This window comes from Corvus hawaiiensis, chromosome 9 (assembly GCF_020740725.1).
Source record: "Corvus hawaiiensis isolate bCorHaw1 chromosome 9, bCorHaw1.pri.cur, whole genome shotgun sequence".
Taxonomy (NCBI): domain Eukaryota; kingdom Metazoa; phylum Chordata; class Aves; order Passeriformes; family Corvidae; genus Corvus; species Corvus hawaiiensis.
In genome coordinates, this window is record NC_063221.1 from 27,319,537 (window position 1) to 27,346,765 (window position 27,229).

The 27,229-nt window shown below is 43.4% G+C and overlaps 1 protein-coding gene across 1 annotated transcript; it reads right to left on the minus strand.

Moving 5' to 3' along the window:
• Positions 1 to 102: 102 nt before the first annotated feature.
• Positions 103 to 26,728, minus strand: NRDC (nardilysin convertase). The gene is made up of 31 exons (XM_048313625.1): positions 26,370 to 26,728; positions 21,983 to 22,289; positions 21,713 to 21,794; positions 20,977 to 21,130; positions 19,208 to 19,281; positions 17,714 to 17,809; positions 16,660 to 16,782; positions 15,208 to 15,265; positions 14,167 to 14,240; positions 13,908 to 13,977; positions 13,469 to 13,546; positions 12,931 to 13,051; positions 12,790 to 12,848; positions 12,153 to 12,207; positions 10,811 to 10,915; positions 10,429 to 10,552; positions 9,845 to 9,931; positions 9,132 to 9,251; positions 8,357 to 8,408; positions 7,116 to 7,266; positions 5,969 to 6,096; positions 5,463 to 5,625; positions 4,702 to 4,733; positions 4,280 to 4,418; positions 3,825 to 3,872; positions 3,469 to 3,521; positions 2,749 to 2,832; positions 1,699 to 1,789; positions 1,310 to 1,426; positions 990 to 1,079; positions 103 to 790 (listed from the first exon to the last, which is right to left on the minus strand). Exons 1-31 carry the CDS (start codon positions 26,711 to 26,713, stop codon positions 596 to 598), a joined length of 3,474 nt encoding a protein of 1,157 aa, XP_048169582.1. The 5' UTR covers positions 26,714 to 26,728; the 3' UTR covers positions 103 to 595.
• Between the last annotated feature and the right edge of the window lie 501 nt (positions 26,729 to 27,229).

A 27,229-nucleotide genomic window follows, 5' to 3' on the forward strand; every position in this document is an offset into this window, starting at 1 on the left:
GGACACTGCATCCAGCCTGGCCTGCACTTCAGGAACCTCTGCATTGTGTGCTTTTGCTACAGTTAATAATGATTAAGTAGCTAGATGTAGCAATCAAACTACTTTTCTCTCCACAGTTGTCTAGCTTTTATTTGATTTCATCTTAATTTTGTCTACGTTGCACATACAGAAAAACTAAAAAAGCAGTGTGAGATGGAAGCTTTGGGCTTTTTCTCCCCCTCCCACCCACTGTCACTGCTCCAAGAGGGCTGCAGATCCTTTCCTGAGGAGCTGTCTGTCGCTGCTGTTGAGCCACTGCTGCAGCACTGCAGGGATGGTACAAACCAGTCTGAACACAAAGGCAGAGCCCACAGCTTCAGCCGGCTGGAGAGGAGAATGTGGCACCACTGGGGAAGTCAGGGCTGTGTCTCTTCTTAATGAACTTCAGAAGGTGATGGGAGGTTGGCTGGTAACTTGAGGAAAGCTTCCTCAGTGTCTGAATGGGCATCTTCATCCCAGCTACCACTACAGCTCTGGTTTAATAAAAATAGGTTTGTAATGTTGATGTTGCAGAAAGCACCTGTATTACACAGCAGGGCAGGGCAAGGTATCAGTTTTATTTTAATATTTTATGGTAAGGGAGAACATTCAGAGTTGATGTGTAGGCTTTGATGTCCTTGATGGAGGTAATGTCACTCATCAAAGAAGAGGGGGGCAATAAAACAAGCTGAGGTATTTCACCAGATGAAGAGTTCTGTCCTGAGACAGCTGTAACCTCTGAGTCCCCTTCGTGTTTTCCATATCCAATCACCTGGAAAAAAGGTACCAGAAGAGAAATTGGGATCTCATTCAGTGTTTCTCTGCCCTGCCAATTAACTTGAGATACTGAAATGCAATTCAAACAACAACACTACTTATAAATGTAGAAAATGTGGATAACCACAGTAAAATTTACATCACAGCTCTCCTCTGATTAATCAAAGTTGGCAACAGGGCTGACAGACACTCACATGTACACTGAGCACTTTCCTCTGGTTGCTTCTGTGAGCTTGGAACCAGTTGACCAGGTCTGCTTGTGTAATAGACTTGAGAGCTTCGATCTGAAACCCACAGGAAGGAGGTTTTAGCAGCACAGTGGTGCTTCAAGTCATTTTAAACATAAAAATGTTTTCTCTACAACCTCTCCCCCATTGCATAAAAGAACCTTTTTAAAATAACACATCATTTTAGAGCCAGTGTGGCACTAGTTGCATAAACCCCGTTTATGCATTTGAAACTGCTGCAAACCCAGCATGGTTTTGTGTCTGTCCCAGAGTTGCAGGACACCCACCTCCCGGGCCAGCCTGTCAAACAGGTACTGCTGGGTCACCACTTCATTCCAGTTCCTGTCCACTTCTTCTCCAAGGTGGGAGTCTTCACATTCTTTCAGTTTTATCAAAGCTGTTACCTACATAGGAAAAAGATAATTAGTGTCAAAGGGTTTTAAACTACCTTAATTTACCATCCCATTCACTGCAGTTGAAAGAAAAGCCAAATTACATTAACAATTTTGAACTTAACTGCAAATGGGCAGAGAATGGAGGTTTAGAGAACAACAGCAGAACAGAGCAAGAGGCGGGATTTAAAGCGAGGCCTTTGTCCAGAAAACCTCAGAAAATCACCAGATAGCAGTAACTGAATGCACAGTTCAAAGAAGAGCTTTTCAAGGTGAAGTTTTACCTGGGTGCTAAAAGCCTCTTCACTTAAATCCTTGATTTTCTCTTCAAAGCAAGAAAGAAACTCCTCTATTTTCCTGTCAACCAATTCAGAACTAAAAGAGAGACAAATAATTAAATTAGGCGGGAAAAAACAAACAAAAAAAATCCCCAGAACAATATTAAGGGGTAAAGTAGCAGCCCCCAAATGATGAGGGAAGGTTTGGGACAGGCTCACTTCCCTCATCCCTTGAACAGCTCACACATCTGAGAACACCTGGTGGTCCATTTTTCCTGGTATCAGGAAATAAAGGCAGTCTCTCATTTTTAGCTGTATTTAACTAGTAGTGTTCAAACACAGCGACTTCAGGTGACCACGCACCCACAGGAGCCACTGCCACGATGCTGTTGGGTACCTGCTCTGAGGCTGCAGCCCTGAGGCCTGGCACACAGTTATGGGCTATAGGATCAAGACTGAAAGAAAATGTCATGTGATTGATCCTGAGGTTTCTGACACATTAAAACCCTCACTGATGACACAGAACTCAGTAATGGAAGTGTCCAAATGTAACTATTAGAGGCAGCACACTCGGTGCGAATTAAGCTTTCACTGACTCAGTGTTATTTTTCACAAGTGGCACATTTTTCAAATAAACTTTCAACTCTGGCAGGACAAATACCTGTAGTTCAAAGCCCCAGGTTTGGACAAAACCGTAACAGTGCTGTGCCTGCTGAACATGAGCCACAAGAACAGCTAGACAGGATTTACGGGATTCAAACTCTCCTGGCAGAATAGCTTCAAGAGGGCAGGGGGATATTCTACCTATTCTTGAAATTACTTTTCACTATGCAAGTCAGGACCACTGCAGTTTTAAGAAGCCTAAGGCTATTGCCCTATTCAGGTGTTGGTTTTGAGTCAGGATGTTGTGACTGTCAGCAATGTCCCTTCTGACATCCCCTTGAATCAAAAAACCCCCTCAGTGGCCTGAAACAGGTGTGAACTCTTAACTGTGAGCAGGTGACTCCCACAGCCAAGGCTGGGAGTAGTGAAGAACTTTCCCCACAGAGCACTTACTTGTATTTAGTTGCCTGGGTTGCCACTGTGACTGAGAAGCCAAGAATCCCAGAAGTGTTCCTGCAGGTGGGGTACACGTGGTAGCTTAAAGAAAAAATGATGAAACAGTAAAGTCATTCCACAAGCACAATGAACTTTTCATTTACAGGACATGCTGCAAGTTAAAATAGTGTTGGTACTTTAGACAGAAAAATCTGAGATTTAAATTTGCAATAGTCCTATTTCCTTTATTTTCTGCATTGCTGCATTTCAGTGTTTTCTCAGCTTTAGGAAATCCTTTTAAACTTGGGAGAGTATTTGTGTTCCTGCAAACTAATCCAAGCAGAGTGAGAGACCCAGAGCTGTGAAAAGCCTGCTCCAGTTTCCTGAGGTAGCAGGGTGCCTCCGAGGGAGGCTGCTCAGCACCACAGAGCTGCTGTGAAAACAGCCTGGGGAAGGGGGACCAAGTGTGGAAGTGGAAGGAACAACTTTATGCTGAATAATTCCAAGTTAACACACTGATAATAGATGCAATTCTTACAGAAATCAAAAGCAACTTGGCTTGCAGCTTGTATTGATGGGTGCTTTTGGTTTTGAGGTGTGCATGTTGCTGGTTCCATTACCGTAATTCAGGAATAAACCAGGAAGGATTTCCAGAGTAAAAACAATGGAGAACAGCAAAAACAGCAAAAACAGGAGTGCAGGAGGAGGTGCAGGAGAATTCCTCCCCTGTGAACTCACCCGAGGGTCTGCTTGGTCCGCAGGAAGTCAAAGCATGGCTCCTCCATGTGCATCTGAAACAGCACAAAGTTACAGCAGAAGTGATGCTGCCCTGCAGCCCCCCGTGGGCTCCACACAGAACATGGGGACACTGAAGTGCCCCTGGCCAGCCACAACCTCTCCATTAAGAGGGCTCAGTCCTGTGGGGCAGGAGCTACAAGAACACTCTCCTGTACTGTCCATCACTGCAGCATTTGGGGACCCCCACCCAAACACTTCAGCCAAGGGCAGCAATAGGAACACGCTGTCCCCTGGGGGCTCCAAGCACTGTTTCAGGGAAGACACTGCTGAGTGAGGAGGCACAAACACAAACTTACCACGAGCAGCTCCATCAGGGTGTATTCCCTCAGGTTCCTGGCACCTGACTAGAAAGAGAATGAAGAATTTAGGGTGGGTTTAATGTGATCGTTCAGGCCAAGGTGGCTTGTGGCACACACTGCAGCACTGAGGGACAATTCACAGCAGGGACAGATGTGAAGTTCTGGTTTTCCCTGAGGGGACAGGCCCAGCCCCGCCCCCAAGATCAGAGTTGGGGACACCAGGAAGTCACCACAGCACTAACTCAGCTCCCAGCACTAGCCCAGGAAGGGAAGGCGCTGGTTTCAGGGACCCCCCCAGAGGGAAACCCACTTGGGTTTAGCCTTGGGGCACAGGGCCTGTACTCACATGAGGTGTCTGTGCCCCCTCTGTGACACCCCTGTCCAGAGCCTGCTCTCAAGGGCATGGGCAGGTGCCAGAGGGAAGAGGCCAGCACACCCCCAGCACACATTACCTGGTAATAGACTGTCACCTCGGAGTTGGCATCGCCCTTGTTGAGAGTTTTCACCTTACAGAGCAGGTGGGTATTTGGCAAATCCACCACCCGGAACTGCACAGGGCAGGGATGGGCCAGGGGAGCGAACTGGAGCTTTCTGGAAGAGCACAAACAGCACAACATCAAACACCTGCTCACATCTTGGCCAAAACCAGAGCAACACCCTGACATTTACACACTCGGTCTGATGTTATTTTCCCCTTCCCCAAGCCAGGACTACTTCTGCTGAAACTGCCACCATCAACAGCCACCTCCTGCAAGTACCAGAGAGGAAAATGGAATTTCTGCATCACTCCCACTCTGACTCCCTCCTCCAGAAAAGAATCTTATCTTGATTATAGTTTCCATATAATAAGCAATTAAAGAGTCAAGATACTCACTGAACAACATAATTCAGGAAATCCTTTGCTTCCTAGGGAAGAAAGCAAAGACATCAGTTTTATTTACAAGAGGATTATTACCCCAATTCCCAACCACACACCCTAGAGCAGCACTTGAGAGAGTGAGCCCCAAGCAAGGAACAGCAGAGCTGCCACCTACATCCCTGCTCCCTCACGTTGTCCCCAGTCCCTCAAGCCTCCTCTGCACCACACTGCAGAGAGTGTCTCCACGCTGCTTTCTGCACTGTAATGTCTCCAGAAGGAGAAGGCACGAGCCAAAGAAATAGCACCAGTTGTCCTTACAAGCCTTCAGTGAATACTCCACGTGTTTGACACTCAGTGAGGTTTAACCAAACCATGCAGGCAATCAAATTCCAAGGATAAATGTGCTCTGAGGGAAACCTCCTCCTGTGGCACCACTGTGGGAATTTCTCCATATCAAATATATCAATACATCACACAATATAAAAATGGTGGCAACAGGAGAAACAGGTTACAGGCATCTACTGCATTTTTTCTGCATTTTTCCCTCTCTGCAGTTTAAATTCAAATTCCTGGAAACTTCTGCTCAAACTGGCAACTCTGGACTGCCATTGGCTTGTCCACACAGGCACTCCTGAGGTGTTAGGGGTGAAGCTGCCCAGTGCCACGAGACTCCAGACTGCCAGAACAGAGGCAGCATCAGCTGGCAGCCAAGTTCAATGTGCTAAAGCCCATTTTAAGCCCATTTTAAGTACTCCAGCTGCCAAGGCTGTACTCACCCTGCTGGTGAAGTTCCCTTGCACGAGACCCTCCACGAAGAGCTGGGACTTGAAGGCCGTGACGAAGGCGGAGAGGGCCTCGATGGAGAGCCCCTTCATCAGCGTCTGGTACTTGTCGATCATGGACCACCGGCCGTGCTCCAGGATCAGGAGCCGCACATCCCTGCAGTGCCACCAGGGCAACAAACCCACAGCACATCAGGAGCTGCTGGATGCCAGAGATGCCATTCCTGACTGCAGACAGGGAGAGGGTCCCCAGGAGCCCGTGGCTGACTGTGCCCTCCCTCAGCAGCCGCTGCTGGCTCTAGGTCACTGCTGGACAGCAGCTCCCTGGGTGTCCGGTCTGGCCACGTGTCTGACCTGGTGCTTGCAGGGCTGCTGGGGCTCCCTAAGCTATGAGCAAAGCCTGGAACAAGCCCTGTGAGCACAGAGCAGGGATCCCTGAGCTCTTCAGCTCGGCCTCAGCACCTGCTGCCCAGCCACTGCTGCCCTCCCCCAGAACTCACTTGGCCAGAGTCTCGGGTTTAATGAGGATGTTGTAGTATGTTTTCTTCAGCTGCTCTGTTATCATTTCAAAAACTGCTGGAGTAAAGCTGAAGTCAGACAAGTAATCGATGATGAGCTGAAATAGAAGCTGTAAAGAGAATGGTTTTAAACTGGGGTTTTTGTCGGTTTAAGAACCAATTTCAATTTAATGCTATACAATAATGTAAAATCATCATTACTGAGACATGGAGCATTACTAAAGCACACTCCTCCATTCTGCCAGATGTTCTTCGCTAAACAATTCTATCTCAAATGACAGTTTCAGAAGGACAGAGTTTTTACACAGTGAATAAGCTCAATATCCCAGATCAATAGGAGTTTCCACATTCTATTGAAACAAATCTAGCCTGGAACTCCCAACATTTCTGTATTCAATATTCCATTTTTTCCTTTTATAGCTGACCAGCACAATGACATTGCAACAGACACATCATTCAGGATTGAAAAAGAGAATGTTCAGACCCTGCTGTTTGCATATTTGGCTTTTTCTGTTAAAACTCCTGTTAATAAGTCTGACAGATGATTAATGGTCTTAAAGCTCCAGCCAAGCTCTTGCAATGGAAGTTGATGATTGTCTCCTCTTCAATCACTGTCCTCTCTGTGCCTGCCATGTCTTACATGGCCAGCATTTAGGGAATGGGAACAGGGATCCCCCAGTCCTCTCAGCAAGCCAACACAGAAAATCTGCACCCAAAATGAGCATGTTCAGAAGCTGGATCTCCAAAGCCAAATTGAAAACAAAATCTGTTTTCAGACATCGCGCAAATAGGCACAACTTAGAGACAGAAAGGCTCCAATCCTCTTTATGGCCATGGAGACACAAAGCTCTTTTTATAGGAAAAGCTGTTAAAATCTTAATGGAGATACAGTTATTACTTAAAAAACGACTTAAGCCAGCCTGAAGTCAATAATTTGAGCTTGTGTAAGTGCACACAACTCCATCTTTATACATGTAAGCACAAGAAAAAGCAGCACATTTGCTGCGTTACCCTGTCAGAGATAAATTTTTCATTTAAAAGACCTCATCCAACCATTCAATGCTCCAGAAAAGCACACACCCTGCAAAGCTGCAGGCATAAAAACAGTGAGGAGATGAGCAGAGCTTACAGGTAGTTTGTGATTGAATCCTTTCACTCGGATGATTAGGCCGTACTCTCCAGCCACCAGCTTGTACTCCAGCTGAGCCACGTCTGCTTCATAAGCTGGTTCCCCCAGGTTGTGGGAAAGGATGTTTACAAATGTATCAAACAAAACTATGCTGCAGGGGCAAAAGGGCAGAGAGTTAAAAAGAAAGAAAAACAGGATGGACTAAAGAGGAAAGTCAAGCCCGATGTGTTTGATGGTACATGCAGGGAGCTCTCCAACAGAAATGCAATTTGTGTAAAATGAGATTCAAAAAGAAACTTTCAAAAAAACCCACAAATACACAATGCAAGTTTCCCTTTGTCCAGAAAGCACACAACACTACTTAAAAATTATCTGGACATTCAACTGTTCCTTGCAATGTGAAAGATAACAGCCTCACAAGATTTAAGATTTCTTCAAGGTAAGAATGCACGTTTTAACAAGACAATGCTCAAAACATGGGAAAAAAAATCACAGAAAATGAAATTATTTTACTTTGTGTAAAGGATTGGGGGACAGATAGACTCAGTTATACTCAGTACTTGAGTAATGAGATGATTATTTATCTACCAAGGTAATAAAATAATAATAAGCTAGAGCAAAGCAGGCTATGCAACCTGGAAACTGCAGTCCCTGCTTTCAGCTTTCTGTTATTGCCTGGATTCCAGTTCAAAGTTTAAACTAAGACACGTCATGAAAATAGACTTACAAAGGCTTTCCCAAAACAGGATTTGTGCAGGTCTTGGCAGGCTTATGAACAAAGCACTGTGGAACTGGTTACAAGTGGCAATGCCAGCCTAAGGCAAGCCAAGTGCAGCACACCCAGAGCTCTGCCTGACCCACAGTCTGTTTCCCAGTGCTGCAGCCACCTCTGCTCCTGCAGGCTCCCAGGATCCTGGGACATGCTCAGGACATGACTCTGGACTGTTCTTTTCAGGACCAGCTCCTTCTCTGAGCACTGCTGCTGTCACATTATCTTTTCCCAAACTTGCTCTGGAGAATAACACCCCATGGAAGTCCTTACACATCCACTGGCTACAGGCAAGACCTGCTGCAGAACCACCCTCACCAAACTGCAGATAAAACCACAAGGAAGGTGGAAGGACATGAGAAAAGGACACCTTATTCTATTCCTCCTTAAAATTAAAGTCTCTCGCTGGTTTTTCACTAGGTATGGTAATTTAGTTACTCTGCAAGGTAAGCATAAATAATATAATCCTCACTTCTCTGCAGACTGCTGTATCAATGGAGAGATCAGATGGAATCGAACATAACCTGGTGAGGAAAAGGAAATTTAAATGAGTAATTGTATAGAAAGTGACAACTTTCTGAAGTCAAATATATTTCCATCAAGTTGCTCTGGCCACAGTTTGAGTTTAATGAAAATTGTCATTCATCTGTAACATTTTTTTTCTTATTTTAACTCAAGCATCTTCTCCTTCTTACTCCAAAAATCTTCCCTTTGAAGTACCAAATATCAGAAAACAAAGCTGTGCTTTGCAGAATACTCAAATGGCATAACCATTTTCTATAAACAGAAAAAGAAAACTCCACCAAACATCTGTTTAAGAGACACTAAAAATGTGACATTCTACTTAAAAGCAGCAATATACTTTACATCCTTGTCTCAGATCCAGGCTGTATTTTTCTGTAGAAGAGACTATGTCCCTTCTAATTAATGTGCTCCTTCCTTCTCAAGCCCTTCTCTCAGCAGCATATTCTGTCTGCCCAATCCTGTCCCCACACAGACTGTTCAGAAATCAGTAAATTTCAATGATTCCTCTTTTCAACCTGAGGTATCAGCAGGGTGCCTTTGTTGCCTTGGTTCACCTGCTTCTCTTTTATTGTAGCTAATAAACATATCAAAAGGACCGTGGAACAGCTGGCAGCAGGCACTTGGTTTAAATGGTGAACATTACCACGGGGTTATCTGCCTTCAAATAAATTCCAGCTGGTAAAAACAGGATCTTACTATTCAGAAAGCCCTCAGGCATTTACCTTTTGGGATTTTGAATTTATCATCCTTCCTGTACCAGAGGCAGCCTTGTTGTGTGCTGAGTGTTTTGACTGGATATTCTGTCTCAGGGCAGTCAGCAACTTTCAAAGCAAAGTCGGTGGCTAATAAAGAGAAAAACCACACCAAAACCACGTTAGTGTGTTTCACAGATACAATCAGGCTAAATTCATCTAAGTCTTCAAAAGCATCAAAAAATACATTTTTCCCCTCCAGTTTCCTAAATTATTTGTACTTTCCTGGACCCAAAGAACATCTCTTTTTCACTTCCACACCAGAACAGTGGCTCAGAAGCAGAGCAGAAGTGGTAGCACCACATTCCATCCAGGACACAAGTCCTGGCTTTCATTTCACTTGGTGTTGGCAACAAAGGGAGATGATATTTAGATGCTTTCAGAAACAGGAGGATTAAGCAAATAAAATTCTCCTCTAAGGTGTCTGGAGCTCTGTGTTAACTCTCACTGACTGTGAGGCCTGCTCTATTATGGCTGTATCATCTGCAAGTTTATATGCCCTCAAATAACTCAGTTCTTAAGCTTATAAATAGAACAATAGTAAATAAAACCCACCTGAACAGAGTGCTCATGTTCTTTTAATTTGCAAAAACAGGTTGATACCAGTTCAGGTTGTTTCTAAACCACAGCAGATTCTCTAATAAATCACTGGGGAAGATTTCACTCATGCCCAGGTGCCTTACCTATGTATTTGTTTTCTTCTGGAAGGTGTAAATCCTGATTTAACTCAAAGTCACTGTCCCATAAATCACTCCAGTACCTGTCAATATCTGTTAAAAACCATGAAATGCATTAGTTCAACAGGAAGGTAAGGCCATCCTATTTCCAGATATCTTTCCCCAATCTCCAGAAAGATTTGCAGTATCACAGGAGTTTCTTAACATCACCCCATTCATCAGGACTCTTTCTAAAACCCTTCCCACAAAATCTTCTGGAGCCAAACTGAAGCAGTCCTATTAAAAAGCAAATCAAGTCTGCCTTAGTAACCCAGCTCGCCCAACACCCTGTGCCCTATTGTTGGTGTTCTTTCCCCTGAATGGCAGCCAAGTGGAGCTTACTGGGACCTCTGCCTCCCAAAATAACTGCAGGAGTGGGAATCAACTGGCACCAAACAAAGAGCAGTTATTGGGTGGCACAGAGACTAACAGTGAGCTCAAAGCACTGAGGATTCATTTCCCTGCTTCCATGCACTTGTATTTTGTGTTGTTATCCTTTCACTACCTCTAATGCATGGATCAGACATTCTCAGCTCCTGCTGCTGTTTTACCTTCCACGCTGTACTGAGTCCCAAACCACTTCTCTTTGAGGTGACACTGGCCTTCGTTGGCAGCAGACAGCAAAACCAGGTTGGCTCTCTGAGGGCTCAGCTGGTTCAGGGCATCAGCAATGATCTGCAAGTTACAGACAATTATTTCAGCTCAAATGCAGCTCTGACTGCCTGACCCAGCAAAGACTTCTCAATGGGAATGTAGGAAGAACACGCTTACAAAACAGATTTGCTTTCTGAATACAAAAAATGTTTCAATTAATACAAAACCTGTGCCTGCATTATGCTTAATTACAAATGCCTATACCCATGCCTGTATTACACAGTATGCACATGTTTTCCTTACATCAAAACACATAATCAGAGTTCAAAGAATATTTACCTCAGGCTTGTATTCAAACAAGAGCTGGTCTCCTGTCAGAAAATCCTCCTTCTGAAACAACTGCATGTTCTCACAAAGGTTTTCCACATAGTCAACTGGATCTGTCTGCAGGCAAAGAAATAAAGCTATTTGTCACATAATTAGAAACCCAAGATACCCATTTTCTGTTCTTAGAAGAGCTTGACTAGTCAGGTATGTTGAGCATGAGTTGGATGCTGTGCTTGTTACAGCATTTAGTTTCAGTTACTAAATTAAATATATTTCATAACCATATCCAATGTTAAGTCTCCTCTGAGAATCCTGAAATTTCACACACATCATCTTTGTAGAAGAAACCTTGATTATACAGTTTACAGTCATGGAAGCTACTAAGTTAAAGAGCCAGCAGAATGCACTCCTTGCCTCCAGGGAACACAAGCAGAGTCCTGCAACAATTCAAGATTTAAAGTGACCTGGAGAGTAAAAGGCAAGGAACTGCTGCTGCTGCTGCACAAGTACCTCTGGCTCTGCTCCTTTCCCAAGTTCCCTGCCATGATGGGGAGGGGGAGGAGGTGGAGGTTCTCCTGCTTGGACATGAAATACACATTGCCTTTTAGCAGGGTAAGGCTGCCTAGAGGACCAGGCTGCTCAGATTCTTGCTGGGTGCTTTTGGGGTTTTTGCACCAGCCAGCATCACACTGTAAAGATTCTGGGTCAGACAGAGAGCAAAACACACCTGAGAAGAGCTGACTTTGACACATCTGTCTCTTGTAAGTGTAGTGGGAAACATGCCCAAGGATTTCTTAAGACACCATACACCTGAGGAAACATTAAACCTCTTCTGGGCATCCCCTAACCACTTATCCCAAGCCCTGCCTCTGAGACCATCATTCCTCAGCACAGCTCTATCCACCAAGCACAAAACTGGGGTGCCATGACTAAGTCATTCTTCTGCCCCTGGGATTCACAACCCTGTCACAAGAGCACACACAGATCTATGTTCCTGCTGTATGTTGTATTTGTATGGATGGATTTGTTTTCCAAAAAGGAAATTTCAGTACCATTCAAAGAAAAAAACAAGTTATCTAATAAGAAACAGAACATAGCTACAGGTAGTAGGAGTAAGAGAGCCAAAACTGAAAAATATCCTACCTAGCAGGTAAGGAATGAAAAATCAACATTTAATTCTGTTAGGGAAATAGTCTCAATATTTCTCTGCCCAGAATACATCTTCTTTCAGCAAAACACAGCTTCATTAAGGTGCACAATGTATTTCTTCTCAAATAGAACACTGAAAATGTGTTTCAAAATGGGAAGGTAATATTTTTCATGGTTTATCTATGTCAAATCAGTGGATAAATACCTGTTCCTGGTAGTGAAATTCATTAGCTTCAATCTTTTGTATTTCTTCCCATATTCTGCAAAAGAGAAAGAAGACAATAAAAGTGAATTTTCTCCATTATTCCACAACATTTACCAAGAATCTTAAACAAGGAGCCTTCTAGGAAAGGCATCAATGGTGAGATCAGTGATTCATTCAGGTACAAGACACAGAAGCCACTATTAAATGCACTTCTCAAAATGGCATTTCTTGGAACTGGCAGAAAGTTCTTCTATTTTTCAAAGACAAAGAGAGTTAACTACAAAGAGTCAGAATCTGATACCAAATTAACATAAAGATTAACACCAGAACACCACAGTCCTGACTTCCACAGACCTGGCTCAATAAACTCGTTTAAAATGAACACAAAACTGCACCTGACATCTACACTAGTTCAGCTTACTAAACTGAGGGAATCAGATCACTGTAAGTCAAACTAAAAGCACCAAGAAACAAGCATAAACATTTAGAAAGCTAAATAAACATAAACACAGACAAGCTTTACTACTGACTCCCTGTTTATGCTCTAGTAACTCCACAAAGGGTGCAAACACTACAAATAACAGGATAATGGAAAAGGACACCACCACAAATATCTGCTGGAGTGGCAAACACTTGCCTTTGATCTGGCCCCCTCTTCTGCAGCATCTTCACGTACTGAAATACAACGTGGGCCACCTGCAGACAGAAATGAAGATTATACTTCATTTTTCCAGACATTAGGGAAGCAGCAGGAAAAACAACCTGCAGGAAACCATACCTCGTAGAAGTGCTTGTAACCTTCATCAGTCAAAGTCACAGAAATGCTGAAGATGGAGTAAGTGGAGTTCTGTTCAAATCCTGTCTCTCCATTTCCTCCATATAATGCAAGGGCCCAAAACCTATGGAAGAGTTACTTATTAATTAATAATTTCAGCTTTGTTTGAGCTTAGTTACAAGCAGCATATCACAGCTATATTTCAGTGGCTTTCAATCCATTGACAGTTTACACAAAGCTTTTCTAGCTTAAGGATGTGACCTCAGGATACAGACTTTAAGAAAAACAGTGAAAAAGCTAAGTTATCTTTTGGAGATCTCAAAGATCAGTCACAGATACTGCTGATCCATGAATCACAGACACAAAACCCATTTATTTCTTACTTGGTTTTATCATCAGCTTACAGAATATCACTACAAAACACTGATACAAAAAGGCAGGCTTGGCCTCCTTTTATAGAAAATATAAATACACAAAATAGACTTCATCTGTATTTGAATGAGATCAAAGCATTTAATAACTTTGCTTAAAAACCACATACTTTTTCCTAAGGAAAGAAAGAACACTGCCTTTGCCTTCATGTCCCACCAGCCAGGAAATATAATGAAGAGGCTTCACCCTAAGAGAAAGTTTGAAGGAGATTAGATGCCAGGAGGTAACACATTTCACAGAAAGGCCTCAAATCACTGGGCTAATGACTAAAATATGCACTGTCTCTTTCTTCAGGGCAAGTTTTGCATTTTCAGGCAGAATTAAGATAATAAGCTAAAAATGTGGGAGTTCAGGACATAATGATTGATCTGAGTCAGTGAGGAAAGGGAACTGTATCTGTATCAGTTTAATTCATTTTTTAAATGCCCCCCCTAGCTGAACCAAAGTAATCTGTTAGGAAAATAAATGAGATTCTTTTGGTTTGTTGTGGAAGTCAATAAATTATTCTCAGCATAAACATGGTAGAAGTAAAATGCAGCACAGTGTACCTGTAATACTGTTCTTGTGGGGGAAGTGCCCAAGTGATGGTCAGTGAATGAACTTTCCTGATTGGAACAACTGGACACAAATAAATGGATTAATTATAAATACACACAATCAGACAGAGATAAATTTCACATAATGCAGAAAGAATAGTTAAAAGCTATTCAAAACCACACACAACTACTCTACAAAGTATCTGGATCACCCAGAGAAAATTTCTTTCCATATTCAGGTATTCAAAACATTTGAATCTATTTCACTTACCTCTGTAAAGCTTGTGAAATTCTGGTGTGTCGAAAGGCTGAGTCAGATGGTCAAAGCTGGGTTTGGGTAAACCACTTGAAAGCAAAATGGAAGTGTGATGTTACTGGCAGGGGTTCAAGGCTACACTGAGATATTCAAAGCCATAAGGAGCACAGCTCTGCAGGACACCAGGGAGCCTGAAAACGGCCCTTTTCCAAAGGTGCAGCCCAGCATCCCCCCAGCCCTAGGGAGGTACCCTGGGAGGCAGCTTGGCACTCTGCCCACACAACTGAGCAATTAACCAACATCTAGATACCACACCAACATCTCCCCTTCCTTCTGTACAGGGCAGTAACAGCACAGAACTTGCTTTTGTACAGCCAAGTACAGTAAACAACCTCCTGAATTCACCTGAACTCAAGGAATCCTGATGGATTGTCTTGTGAGGCAGGAGGGATGAGGAGGGGGGTGGCCAGGACAGACAAATGTGTCTCTGAATGGCATTAGCCTCTCACAAGAGCATTTCCAAGAACCACAGAAACAAACATCTTGCAAAAAGGAAATAAAACACTTTTCAAGTTAGCAAAGCTTTTGCAGAACCCCCTTTCTAGAGAGCATACTGGAGGGAGCCATTAAAAAAAGATTTATTTCTAACCGACTGCAACCCTAAGGATGACAGTTAAATACTAGATATGGCATTAATTAATTTGCTTCTAATTACTTTTGACACAAAGCAAAGATAAGCAATGTGAAATGATAATCTAGGTTTGAATGACGTATCATAAAATCAAGGCATCAGCACATATTAAGCAAACACTGCTTTAAGTTAGCATCACACAGCTCACAGCCTAAATAATTGTTAAGCAGAAACAAAGTCTTCCTGGAACAATTGAGGCTGGCCTTTAATTTAAAAAGTTGCCTTTTTTTTTTTTCCAGATAAGAATGTTAATTAACAAATGGTAATTTCCTTTGTTTCTCCAGTAAGGGGTTTTTTTTAAATGTCATTTTAAGACCAGATAATTGTATCATCAGCAATGTCTTTATGCATCAAAAGAATCTTACTTATTTGGGATCTCAGAGAAGATTTCTGTCACCCACTTTTCCAACGTATCCAGTGTTTCTAAAAAAGAGAGAAGAAAGACAGAAATTCAATTTCCAGAAGATTTAAGACAAACTATCTCACCAGTCCAGTTATTTCAAAGAGGCTGCAAGTCAGTGTATTTGAAAATTGTAAAGTTCTAAATTATAAACTTCAAAGCTGTTGGTTTGAGCCAATTCTTAACATTTGCCAAGCTGTACCCATGGTCACAGCTCTGGGTTTGTATAGTGCTCAAATCCCAGGCTGACACAACCGGGATTTAAAGTTCAGTAGTGTCTGGAGTGACTGTGAGAAGGAATTACTGTCTCAGGGATCTACAAAATCACCAGTACTTGGAACTCATTCCATGACTCTCCAGATTATACACAGATGTTTTACCCCTCAAATGCAGTCCTGCAGTGCTAAAGATTTCTTCTCTCCATCCTCTTTTCTAAGGGATATGAGTCAAGAACCAGAAGTTTAATGGTTTTTAGAATAAAAACTTGAAAACTGCTTGTTTAAGCAAGCATTCTGAATTGCCAAAGTGATGCTGCACATGTAAAGAATAGCAATAAAAAAGGCTGGATGGGGTCGGGGGAGGATTCACTGTTGGCTTTGTTTTAACAGAGAAGGAAATACAAAGCTGACCTGGCTGGTTATCAGTTACCACCATTTTCTTCCCAACCATCACAGTAAATATTACAATCCATCACTGGCTTAATGACTGTTCAAGAGGCATTCAGCACCCTAAGTACTTTTATCTAGACCAAAATTAAAACCAAAGGAAAAGAAAATAAATACTGCCTCTATTATTACCATCTCCCCATTTTAGACATAGGAATTGCAATCAGTTTTAGCATTCGACAAAACCCTTCCCTAAATACAAACCTAACTCGAATAACTTCTAAGAAATGTGTTTCTTCTATTCTCAGCAGAAACAACCCATATGTCTGCAGCTCTCTGCTGAAATAAAACTCAAATCCATTTGCATAGAATTTTTCAAGCTATGGGGAAAAAGGACCTCTACTCCCCCTAGACAAACAAGACAACTGGGAGGTTCAGTCTCCATCTCCCCACCACTTGCTGTGCAGTTTCACTCTTGATGGCAGAGAAATCAGCAGCATTAATTCGAGTGGTCTGTCTCTTCATTGCTACAAGATTATTTCTGAAATGTTATCTTTGAGATTTTCCCTTCTGAGTTAATGTGGAACCCATTCAACAGCTTCAGTAAAAGGCTTCTCAAGAAGTGGCAGGATGACAATAACACAGCACAATTGCTCAGGTCTTGTTTCATTTGGAAACCAGGCTAAAATCTACATATAAATACCCTCTGCAGGACTGGACAAGCCACTAGACTGGCTTGGGCTACAGATGGACTGGTTCCAAAAGCACCAACAGCAGCAATGAGGCTGTTTCTAAGGAGCAGCTCATGGTACCTTTAGACTGGACAACCAAAGTCATGTAGTGAGCAGAGTAATGGCGCTGCCAGAATTCCCTCAGCCTGGTGTAGGTGTCAATATTGTTCATTTTGGGCTCGTGTTTGAGCGTATCTGCATTACCTGCAAACATCAAAGGGGAGGCAGGGTTAGTTAATGACACAGTGCTTACAGCAAGACCACCCATACTGAGAATCTGTTTTCCTCCCTAAGTCTAGTCATGGTAAAGCACATTAAAAACACTTAATAGAAATTTGAAGTTAAAGGAATGCTAACTGAAATTTAGTATCTTCTGATTTCTGGTTCTTATCCTAAGAACAGCCAATATTTCTATGACAAGGAAGGACAGATCTCCCAGAGGCTGCACAGCTGACTATGTGTTGCCAGCTCTTCCCTCACCAATGGAACTTGCAGAACAGCAAAGGGAAAAAGAGGGGGAAATACGATGTTCAGTGTATGTCACCATAGAAATTTATGAAAATGAGTTACATTTCAAAGCTGGTAACTCTAATATCCATCACACTGCTATTTACACCCTCACCAGCACCACAAGGGGGAGGGAGCAAGGACTGGATTGTCCAAGAGATGGACAAATTCTCATTCTGTTCCACTCACATGGCTGTGAAGGTCTAACTCCTGGAAGTTCAACAGTGAATTATTTACTTTGAAAAGCCTCCTTAGACATAAACCCAGAGATAATTTGTTTTTTCCAGGAAATTCCAACAGCAAAAAAACCAAGCTTAAGCAAGACGGAGATGACTCAGAGAGCACCACCTTTGTGTTAACAGAAAGTTCCATGATGACACACCTCGGGCAAACCAGCTTTAACATCAGCAAAAAGCAGTACCAGAATGGAAAGTATCTTAAAAAGGAGACAGCTGCTTTTATTCCCAATCATTTTCCTGTAAAATGGGTAATTGCTCTAATTCTTCTGAACAAGGCTAATGGTTGCTGTGATATGATAGTTTGTATTAGTGCATCTAACCACTCAAACTTCTAGGCGGTTAAAAGTTTAAGTATCATTACCATTTTATAACAGAAATTCAGGACTTACCCCAAAAAAATTTCTTCATAGGATGTCCAGGCCTGGCAAGACTCCCAAATAACATCTCCTTTCTGTTTGCATCGGAAGGCCTTGCTAGCTGATACTCTGTTAATTTAAAGAATTTGCAGTGGCATGCATCAAAGTTTGAGGTCATGTTCCCACAAAACAAAGCACAAATCCCAGCCAAACTGAAAAGGAGACATACCACACAGATGCAGCCTGAAATTTCTTTTTATATATGATGAAGTAGTGAAATAGGATATGAAAGAGGATTTGCTAGCAGTAAAAAAATTTAAGAGAAGAGGAAAAACACAGCTCATTGCTGAGAAGTAAAGAAAGGGATAAGAAGGAAAAGCATGTAAAACCCTCAGTTGCCCTGTCTGAATGCTCTGAATATGTTAAGTTCAATGGGGACAAAAGGCCATCAAAATTATACAGGATCAGGCTCTGCAGAAAGAGCCGGAGAACAATTACAAACCTGCTTCTACCATATATCACACAGAACAACCTCTAGCCTAATAACAAAAGGTAAGATAGTTTCCAAAAATGCACTTTTACAACCAGTTTACACCAATCTAAATATGGGGCTCTGCCAAAATCAATTTACCCTCCTGAACTGCATTTTCCTGTTCCTGTTTTGCTGGTAATAAGAAACATGTGCAGCAGAGCTGTAAACTAATTCTTCTGGCTGGGTTCTCCAGCAGCCAGTTCAGCAAGCTGACACCATTTGCTGGGCAGCACATTACCATAGTGTCACTGCAAGGGAAGGGCTGGTTCTGCACCACCAAGGTGTAAAATGGCTGAAGCTGTTGAAGAACCACACCTTACCTCAAAGGCAGGTCCTTGTTCACACTGACTTTTATCTAAATTCAAATATCAAATCACCCACTTTTCCTTGCCAGAAGATAGAGAAAGACAATGACTTGGAATAAATATTTGAACCAGTTGGGATATCTGCTAATAACATTTTTTTCCTAAAATAGTGACATTTTATAGGCAGTCTGGGAGTATCCATCACATATTAGAAAATCAACACTCCACTCACTTCTACACCTGGTTTAATTTCTTTCTGGGAAGTGACTTTGTGGTTATTCAGGTGTTAGAATAAGGAGAGAAGTAAAATCACCTCAACTCATTGTATTAACTCTGCACAAGACTGGAAAGAGCACTGGGGCTGTGCTGGAGCTAAAGGCATTTTTTGTTGACTGCAGAGCATCCACATGCTCATGTAAGTGCCCTGCCAGTTACTGCCAAACCACTTCAGTTTATTAATTTCTAATGAATGAAAGTGTGAGGGTAAACTCTCGCAGTGCTGGCACTACATCCAGTCTTTCTTCCTCTAAAAGCCATTGATGTCCACAAAACTTCAAGAGTGTAATCTCTCTGATGAGTTAGGTGAACGTGATTGAAGTGATCAGAAGGGTAGTTCAACACAGAACACAATAAATAGCGTTACAAAGTAGATTTTGTTTTAAATACACAGAAAAAGACTCTCTTACTTACCACTGTCTACAGCCTCCACTTCTCGATCTATTGCATCCCTGATCATTAACGGGTGAATAAAGAATTGTGCCCACCTATGGAACAGAAAAATTCATATACTTGTCTTCAGTGTCTATTAAGCTAGGGCAAAAACCAGCAATTAAATCCAACATCTACTATTTTGCTTTGTAAAGTTGCTTGTCTTACTACAAATTATGTCATTCTTGACTATAATGTCTTAAAGAAAGATAAAAGCCAGTTTTGTGATACCATCAGAAAGCAAAGGGCAGGGCTTGCCAGCTTCACAGAGTGGGACTGGACTGGTTGGATCCAGTAGGATATGATAGTGATGTGTCAGGATTATCTGCCTTTATGTCCTAAGAATGATCACACCAGATGAGACAAGTGATCCACCTAGTCTGGTTCTTGGATCTAAGAGGGACCAGTATCACATGCTTCAGAGGAAATGCCCAGTTGCTCCTCACGAACAACATGATCACAGGGGAAGTTTCTTCCTAACCCCAGGAAATAAACTGTAAAACACAAGATTTTATATCCATTACAATTTTATTATCTACTATAAAAGTCAGTGTTGTAATCCAAATAAATTTCTTCTGTATCCACAGAGAGCAGAGCACTGGAAAGGGACAGATCTGCAGTGCATGGAGACTCTGCAGAAGGCTGCCAGAGAATCTAATAGTTCTGTTTTATTTGCTGAGGTTTTTTAATTAAAAACTGAACTGGAGCAAAACGTTAAAGGTAATAAGAGGTTAAAAGTAACATATTCCTGATGGAGTTCTATGGCTAGAAGACCTATTACTCTACAGACAACTGAAAGGTGATGTCTTTCCATTTCTTCAGATCCACAAGTGCTTGAATGAGCAGAATTCATCCTCAGCACTTATTTATCTCCTTTGTATGAGAAGCTGTTCTACAGAACTCCTAATTTCTGTTTTCCTCTGCACTAAGCAAGCTGTTGTGACAGATTGCAATTATATTTTTTTGATTCTTCACACTTCCAAACATCTAAAAAAACTGGATTAATCTGCAAATGGAAGCTGAAATTGGCCTAGTAAAGTAAAATTTAGGTTATACTTGGAAAAATGTGCAAACACTTGCTCTCATGTCAAAGTGAATTTGCAGTGGAGCCTACTCTCCTCCTGAGGTATTTCATGGCATCAAGAATATTCAGCTATGCCCCCATGAATGAGAAATTCCTCTCACTAAAGGAAACCATGCCAACCAGCGGAGCTCTGATGTTCCAACAGCACAAAAGAGCAAGTTAAGCACTTTCTGGCAAAAGATACATTCAGCAGTGAATAACCTGCACTGGGTTAAATGTTTCCCTTTGAGACACACATTGTACCATATCTTTGAAGACTGCCTGAAACAAACTAACAACAATTTAGAAAAAACAGTAACTCTACCAGGACAGATATTTCAAAGGATGAGTTGCTGGGATTCTGGGAGCACTTGCCCTCTGATCAGTTGTCACGTTGCGTAACATTTCCCCAGTCACTACTAGTTTAAGAGTGCCAAAACAACCAAGGAGCTGCATTCATTAAGACTTAAACATGGGTCCTACATAATTCCACAGCAAAAAACCAGCAACATATTCAAAGGGAAACAGCATTTCCCTATATTCAGTATCACTGCTCTAGTGCAGGTAGCTATGGAAGTTCAGCAGCAGCCTTGATCACTCCAAAATGAAGAACTGGACAGCTACACCCAAGCTCCTGAGGCACATACAGACATTAACTAACACCTAATCACCATTCATACAAAGTTACCTATCCAGGGCTTCTTTGAAGTACTTCCTCTGCACATCAAACTGGAACACTGTCCTCTCACAGTCCGTCGAGGCATTGTCGCCACCCCCGTGTTTCTTCAGGAATGCATCAAACCCATTCTCATCTGGGTACTTCAAACTGCCCATAAAAACCACTGCAACAAAAAATCACCAACAGTGCCAAGATGACATTTATTTGTTATTCCAAACTGCAGCTATAGCAACCCCTCTATGACTGACCCACAGCTCGAAGGCAGAGGAAACTACTGAATACCAACAGCCTGGGTGATCTGCCCAGTAACTGCTGCAGTTTGCCTCTGACAGTGCCCTCCCAGGCAGGCCTGGTCTCAACCAGGCAAGAGCAGTATTTTGAGACTCATCTGCTCAGAAACTTCACGTGGTTTCTGCGTCTGCATTACTAATTCATCACGCTTTACTAGGAGACAAAGATCTCCAGCCTGGTCTATAAAGCCACAGGTAACATAATTCCCCTCAATTTAATGGGTAACAAATAATGTTGATATAGGCTAAGGCATAGCCTGCCAAAGGGGGAGACGCCTTCCCCCATATCAAAAACTCCTTACTAAGTCAGTATTTGTAGAAAGCCACAAAGTCATGAAAATAAATTCTCAAATAGCCAAATTAGGAAATTATACTAAATACTTCAAAAATGCAGAGCTACATAGCACCCATTTTCCACTGAAGCTGGAGAAGACGAAATAGGAGCAGATACATACTATGTTCCAGGAAGTGTGCTAATCCAGGCAGATCTTCAGGATCAGAGAAGCTGCCAACAGCAACACAGAGGGCTGCTGCAGACTAGAGAAAATACGACATTCTCAGTAAAAGCTGCTTCAAGAAACACCTCAGGAAAATGACAGAAGTACAAGATGAATCAATTGGGACAGGCACAATAAAAAAGTCTCATCCAAATGCCTGATCACAAGGTTTCAGACCTCAAGAAAGCTCACTATATATTTTTGCACCCTACAGCTTTAAGTACATACCTGCTTTTCTGAACAACCTCTCTTTCTTGTCTCTTCCTTATCAGCCAGCTCTTCTAATTCACTGTCATCAGAATCATTGAAATCCTCATTATCTCCATCACTGTTCTCACTCTCATCCCCCTCATCACAGTCCTCATCATCTTCTCTACCATCTTCGATCTCAGCTCCAGAGTCATCATATTCATCACTGCCCTCTTCAGAATCATCATCATCATTCTCCTCCTCCTCTGAAGATGTTGGGGCACCATCCAAGTAATTCAAATCCGAAATCAAAAGTGCACATAAGCCATTCTGCAGTTTGATATACCTGAAAGAATAATTATTTGCAATGAATATGTTCATTTCCTAGGTCTGAATTTTCAGAATTGCAAAAATTTCATTATTTCCTGTAATACTTTGAGAGTGAGTTCCTTGTGAAAATCTAATGGTAGCCAAGACTGTGAGCAGTTTTATAGCAGGAAAGTAAAACACTCTTCTGCTACTCAACAGCTCTGGGAATAAGAAGTAGTTCAGCACAGTAGCAGAAGCCCCTCTCCCCATAAGGTCAAGCTCACTGATTTTGGCTTTTATTTCTCTCTTTGTGAAATATTTAAGCTATTAGCATTCACTTCATGCACTCAGAATAGGCAAACCCAAACTTCAATCGTCTTTTAGGCCTGGCAGGCTCTTGGAAACTGGTATGATGTGACAGAATGAAGATCTTAATCTTTGCTTCTAAGTAGGCCCCAGAGTATTTGATTTGTTTTCATCAATGGCTTCTATTAAATGGGGTCTGCAGATGTAGTGGGTAAGTGTTAGAAAGGAGAGAACTCCTCTGCAGGCTCCATAGAACAAGTCACAGGGAATTGGCTGGGTTCCTATCAAGAAGCAACACAGTTCTCTGTGTGTGTGTTTATATATGCACAGAGGTTTTTATACTGTGTGTACATATATAAATAAAACCCCAAAAGCCCTCTGTGCAGCACCCTTCTACAGCTTTTCATACTGAGGACTGCAAGCACCAATGCTCTGCACTACAAGAACTCTCATTCGCATTCATCTACCATCAAATCTGGAATAGAATCACAATTTGTCAAATTAGCCAGAGCACCCCTCCCAGGAGCTTGCACTGGCTAACACACCAGCTGCAGAAAGATAGGAATGCTGGGTCCAGAAAATACTTCATTCCATCCTATAAACTAGTGTGATAGAGACCTGTGGTATCTGATACAGCAAAAAAAAAAAAAAACAAAAACAAAAACAAAAAAAAAGCAAGCTAGAATAAAACAAACCCATGGTCACATCCCACACTCCCAGAAAAATCTGGGTTACAGAACACAGAATCACAGAATAGTCTTTGTTGAAAGAGGCCTTTAGAGCTCATCTAGTCCAACCCCCAAGTTTATACCAGGTCAGAACCTTGCAATGTGGACACAGCTCTTGGACTACCAAGCCTATGAAAAAAGCTAATGAACAAACATCTAAAAGTAGTGTTAAGGTTATGACTCATGACCAGTCACCCAAGGGGAAATGACAGTGCTTACTCTGGGCCAGGGTTTCGTGACCATGAACACACCCGGTTTCCTTGCTGCACGACTGCTGAGCAGAACAAATCTGCTCAAAAAAAAAAAAAAAAAAAAAAGCAAGCACAAGTGCATTTTGACTCATTCAAACAACAGCACAGTGTGTAACTTGTAGGGATGCTCTGATGAACTACAGAAGGCACAGACAGTGATGGATCCATGCTCATGTCTGGGAACAAAGTTAATCCTCCTGCATTCTGAAAGCACATTTGCTAACCATTCCCATCACGTACACGTGTCCCACTGCACAGCTGCAGCACTCCTGAATGTCCTAAAACACACACTGCACACGTGGGTGCTTCAGCCTCTGGGCAGCTCAGAGCCAAAGTTGCAGACAGCACCTTCCAGCACAACCAGCACCTCCTTCTCCACACACAACTCTGCTCTGCAGGTTTTCACAGCTCCTGGAGAACCCCAGCCTCCCAGGGAGCAGCAGGCACTGGTGGAAAGCAGAGAAGAGAATGGGGCTATTCTTCCCAAGGAACAATGAGCCATAAAGCTGTTCAGCCAGGTGAATCCAGCAGCTCTTGTTGATCCTTTCCACACAGCCCCATTAAGCTAATGGAGCAGATTATACTAATTTTACATTGCTCATCTGGAGGCTCGTGGGTGTTGCACACAGGACAGAGAGCACCCAGCAGCAAGGACACGGCTGAACCACGGCGCTGTTGGAGGCTCTCGGATTTCACTCCAGGATGATCTAAACAGCTTAGGTTATATTGAGCAGAGGCACCACTGACATAGGTGTTCTTTACTTTTTCCATGTTTCAGTCCAATGGAAAAGGACAAATGTAATTAATATCCACTAGTACGCAAAATACAGTACAAAAAATGCAATCACATAAGGTAGAAACAGAAGCAAGCACAGTCGAGTTGCTTTTTTAAAGGACTATACAGCACTGATGCAAATAAGTCTTAATTATAAAATTCAAATTCTTAAAAATACTGTTTAAAACTCCTGAAAAAGTTTAAACAGGATTGTTCTCACACAAAGTTTTTCTTTGACAATTGTTTAGAAGTTAATATTGAAATATGTATCAGTGCGTGGTAAATGCTGAGAGAAATTCTTTATTTTCCCGAATTACAAGAACCACAAGACCATGAAATTCCATATATGGATAAATGTAAATAAAACATACATTTTTAGTAAATATAATCACACAATTACAGCTCTAATGAACAAACCAAACTTTTATCATGACAAATATTTTGTCCCAACAAACCCACTTCTGAAGATACATCCTGCAATCTACATCAGAGCTCTTTTGGGTTTGTGATCGTTATTTCAGAAGGCAAAATATGACATTTTCCATTAAGTTAAGACTGATGTCACCAGACAGACACACTAAGCCCACTGTGACTGGGCTGCAGCACACATTACTGAGATGTGAAGAGGGGAAAGTGTGTCAGCACCATCCCATCACCTGCCAGGACACTCCCTCAGGAGGTTTGGGGCATCACACCTGGTTCAGTGTGGCTTTGCTTCCAGCCGTACTGAACTTCTTTTCCATAAGGACAATGTCTCTGCTGTGCCAGGCTCACTTTGCACACATGGAAATCAGTCTGAAAAGATGCAACTCTCTTGCTTCCAACTGAAAAAATTCTGTTAAGAATGGACAGTAGGATTTCTGCAAGATTTTGGTATTGGTTTATCTTTACCTTGTAAGCAAACACTTTCTCCAATTCTCACATGCAGAGGAGGTTCCTGAGCCTCAAAATAGGTACTGAAAGCCTTCAGTGGATTTCCCAAGCTTCATCCACCAGTGTGCTGCTTCAGGTAGCAAAGGCAGTTCCTTGAGCTGACAGCATCTGCCACTGCGAGCTTTGCAGGAGGACAAGCTTGCCACAAACTAGCATGAGTAAGAATGCCATCAGGACCAGCAGGCAGAGATCCAGAGCAAGCAGCAAGGAAGCAGGGCAAGAAGGGAGGGAGCAAGTTTCTCCCTGAGCCAATGGGCACAGTCCTCTTCAGGCAGCCAGCAGGGAATCTCACTGTCAGCCAATGTCACTGCAAACCCAAAATTCAGTTCCAGGCTCAGGCAGTAGATTCTCCACTGGCTGCACAGATTAGACATCATGGAAAGTAAAGATAAATTTTAAAAAAAGCAGCTCTAACAAGGGCTGGATAATCTTCTCTCCTAGAGGAAGAAATTATCAGAGTGTCCCCTCAAGAACAGACTACCTTACAGCATCCAACAAGCTCAACCTCAGCTGAAGTTCTCATCTGAGCCTCTCGCTGTGTCTGGACCACGGACACTGTGGGCTGTGCTCAGGGAAGCTGATCTTTTTCATCACTTTCTGGGATATTACTCAGAAACATCGAAATAAAAACACAAGCAAAATAGTAGCCAAAAAGCATTTTACCTCAACTCACAGATATTTGTGTTAAAACCCAAAAGCTCATCTAAAACACGAAGAGTAACTGTTGTTAAGCTGGGATCTGCTCTGAAATACTTAAGCCGCACTTTGCACTTAATGCTTTCGGAGAGGAGCTGCCCGGCCGAGGGCTGCAAATTAACGATTAATTGGGTATTGCTGTGGCTCGAGAACACCCAGCACCGACCAGCCTGAGCACAGGGGCCGATCCTCCCGTCCTGTGCCCGCACACACACCGGGCAGCCCACCTTCAGGACGAACACACTCGCGGAATCCTCAGAGATCACAGAAAGGCCTCCAGTTGCCCCGGCCACCGGGACCAGCCCGACTTCCAACCCCCGGGGTCCCAGCAGTGCCCGGGACACGGAGCGGGGAGACCCCGGCCCGCCCCACCGGCTGGGCTGCCCCGGCGGCGCCTCGTCCTCCCGCAACTGCCCTCCCGCCCTCACCGGTATTGCTTGGGGTCGCTGGGAGACTTAACGATATCGGGGTCACCGAGGTTGTGTTCGGGACCGGCTCTCCCGCGCTCTTCCTCCTCGTCCCCATGAGGCGAGCGGCCCCCGGCGTCGCGGCCGCCCTCCGCGGCCTGCTGCCCCACCGCAAGCTCCGGGCTGCCGTAGCCGCACGTCGCCTTGTTCCTGCCGGGCATGGCGGCGGTGGTGCCGCTCCACAGCGGCCGGACAACGGCCCGTCCCGGCCGCCAGCCCCCGGCCACGGCCCGCCCGCGGGGACCCCCGGCCGCCGCCGCCCGCCCGCTCCGAGAGAGGGCGGCCGCGAGACTGCGCACGCGCATGGCTGCGCGGCGCTCCCATTGGTGGAGACAAGGCTACCGCCGTGAGCGGGTGGGGGAAACTATAGCTGGGGGAGAGGGGGGGATGCTGTCCCTTTCAGGAATCGGGCGGAGTGGGAAGACAAACAAGAGGGGTAAGGGGAAGACGAAGAGTGAATCCAGATTTCGGGCACTGGTCTCTGCGCCGTCACGTTTCCACGCGTATGCCCGCCCGCCGCCTGAGTAGTGCCCCCCCCCCCGCTCTCACGTTGGAATAGTCCAACAGCCAGCTGGCGGAAGCCAGCCTCCTCCTCTCACGGCCCTCACCAATTGGTCGAGCTGGCTGTCGCTCAAAGCTGCAAGGACCAATCAGCTCGCCGGGCCGGCTGCCGGCAGCATGGCAGGTCCTGGGGTTCCTCGGATCGCTCTTCCCGGGATGGTGGAACACGATGTGTCCTGAACAGCGTAAAGTCTGCACCCATGGCTGCTCAGCAGAAATCACTCTTTGTTCTTTACAAATGTGGCTACTTCGGCAGGTCT

Coding starts and splice junctions, on each gene's coding strand:
- NRDC (XM_048313625.1), bottom strand. CDS start 26,713: ATGCGCGTGCGCAGTCTCGCGGCCGCCCTCTCTCGGAGCGGGCGGGCG. Junction 21,131..21,712: donor AGCACACTTCCTGGAACATA/GTATGTATCTGC, acceptor TTTTTGTTGCAG/TGGTTTTTATGGGCAGTTTG. Junction 2,833..3,468: donor CGGACCAAGCAGACCCTCGG/GTGAGTTCACAG, acceptor TTTTTCTTTAAG/CTACCACGTGTACCCCACCT.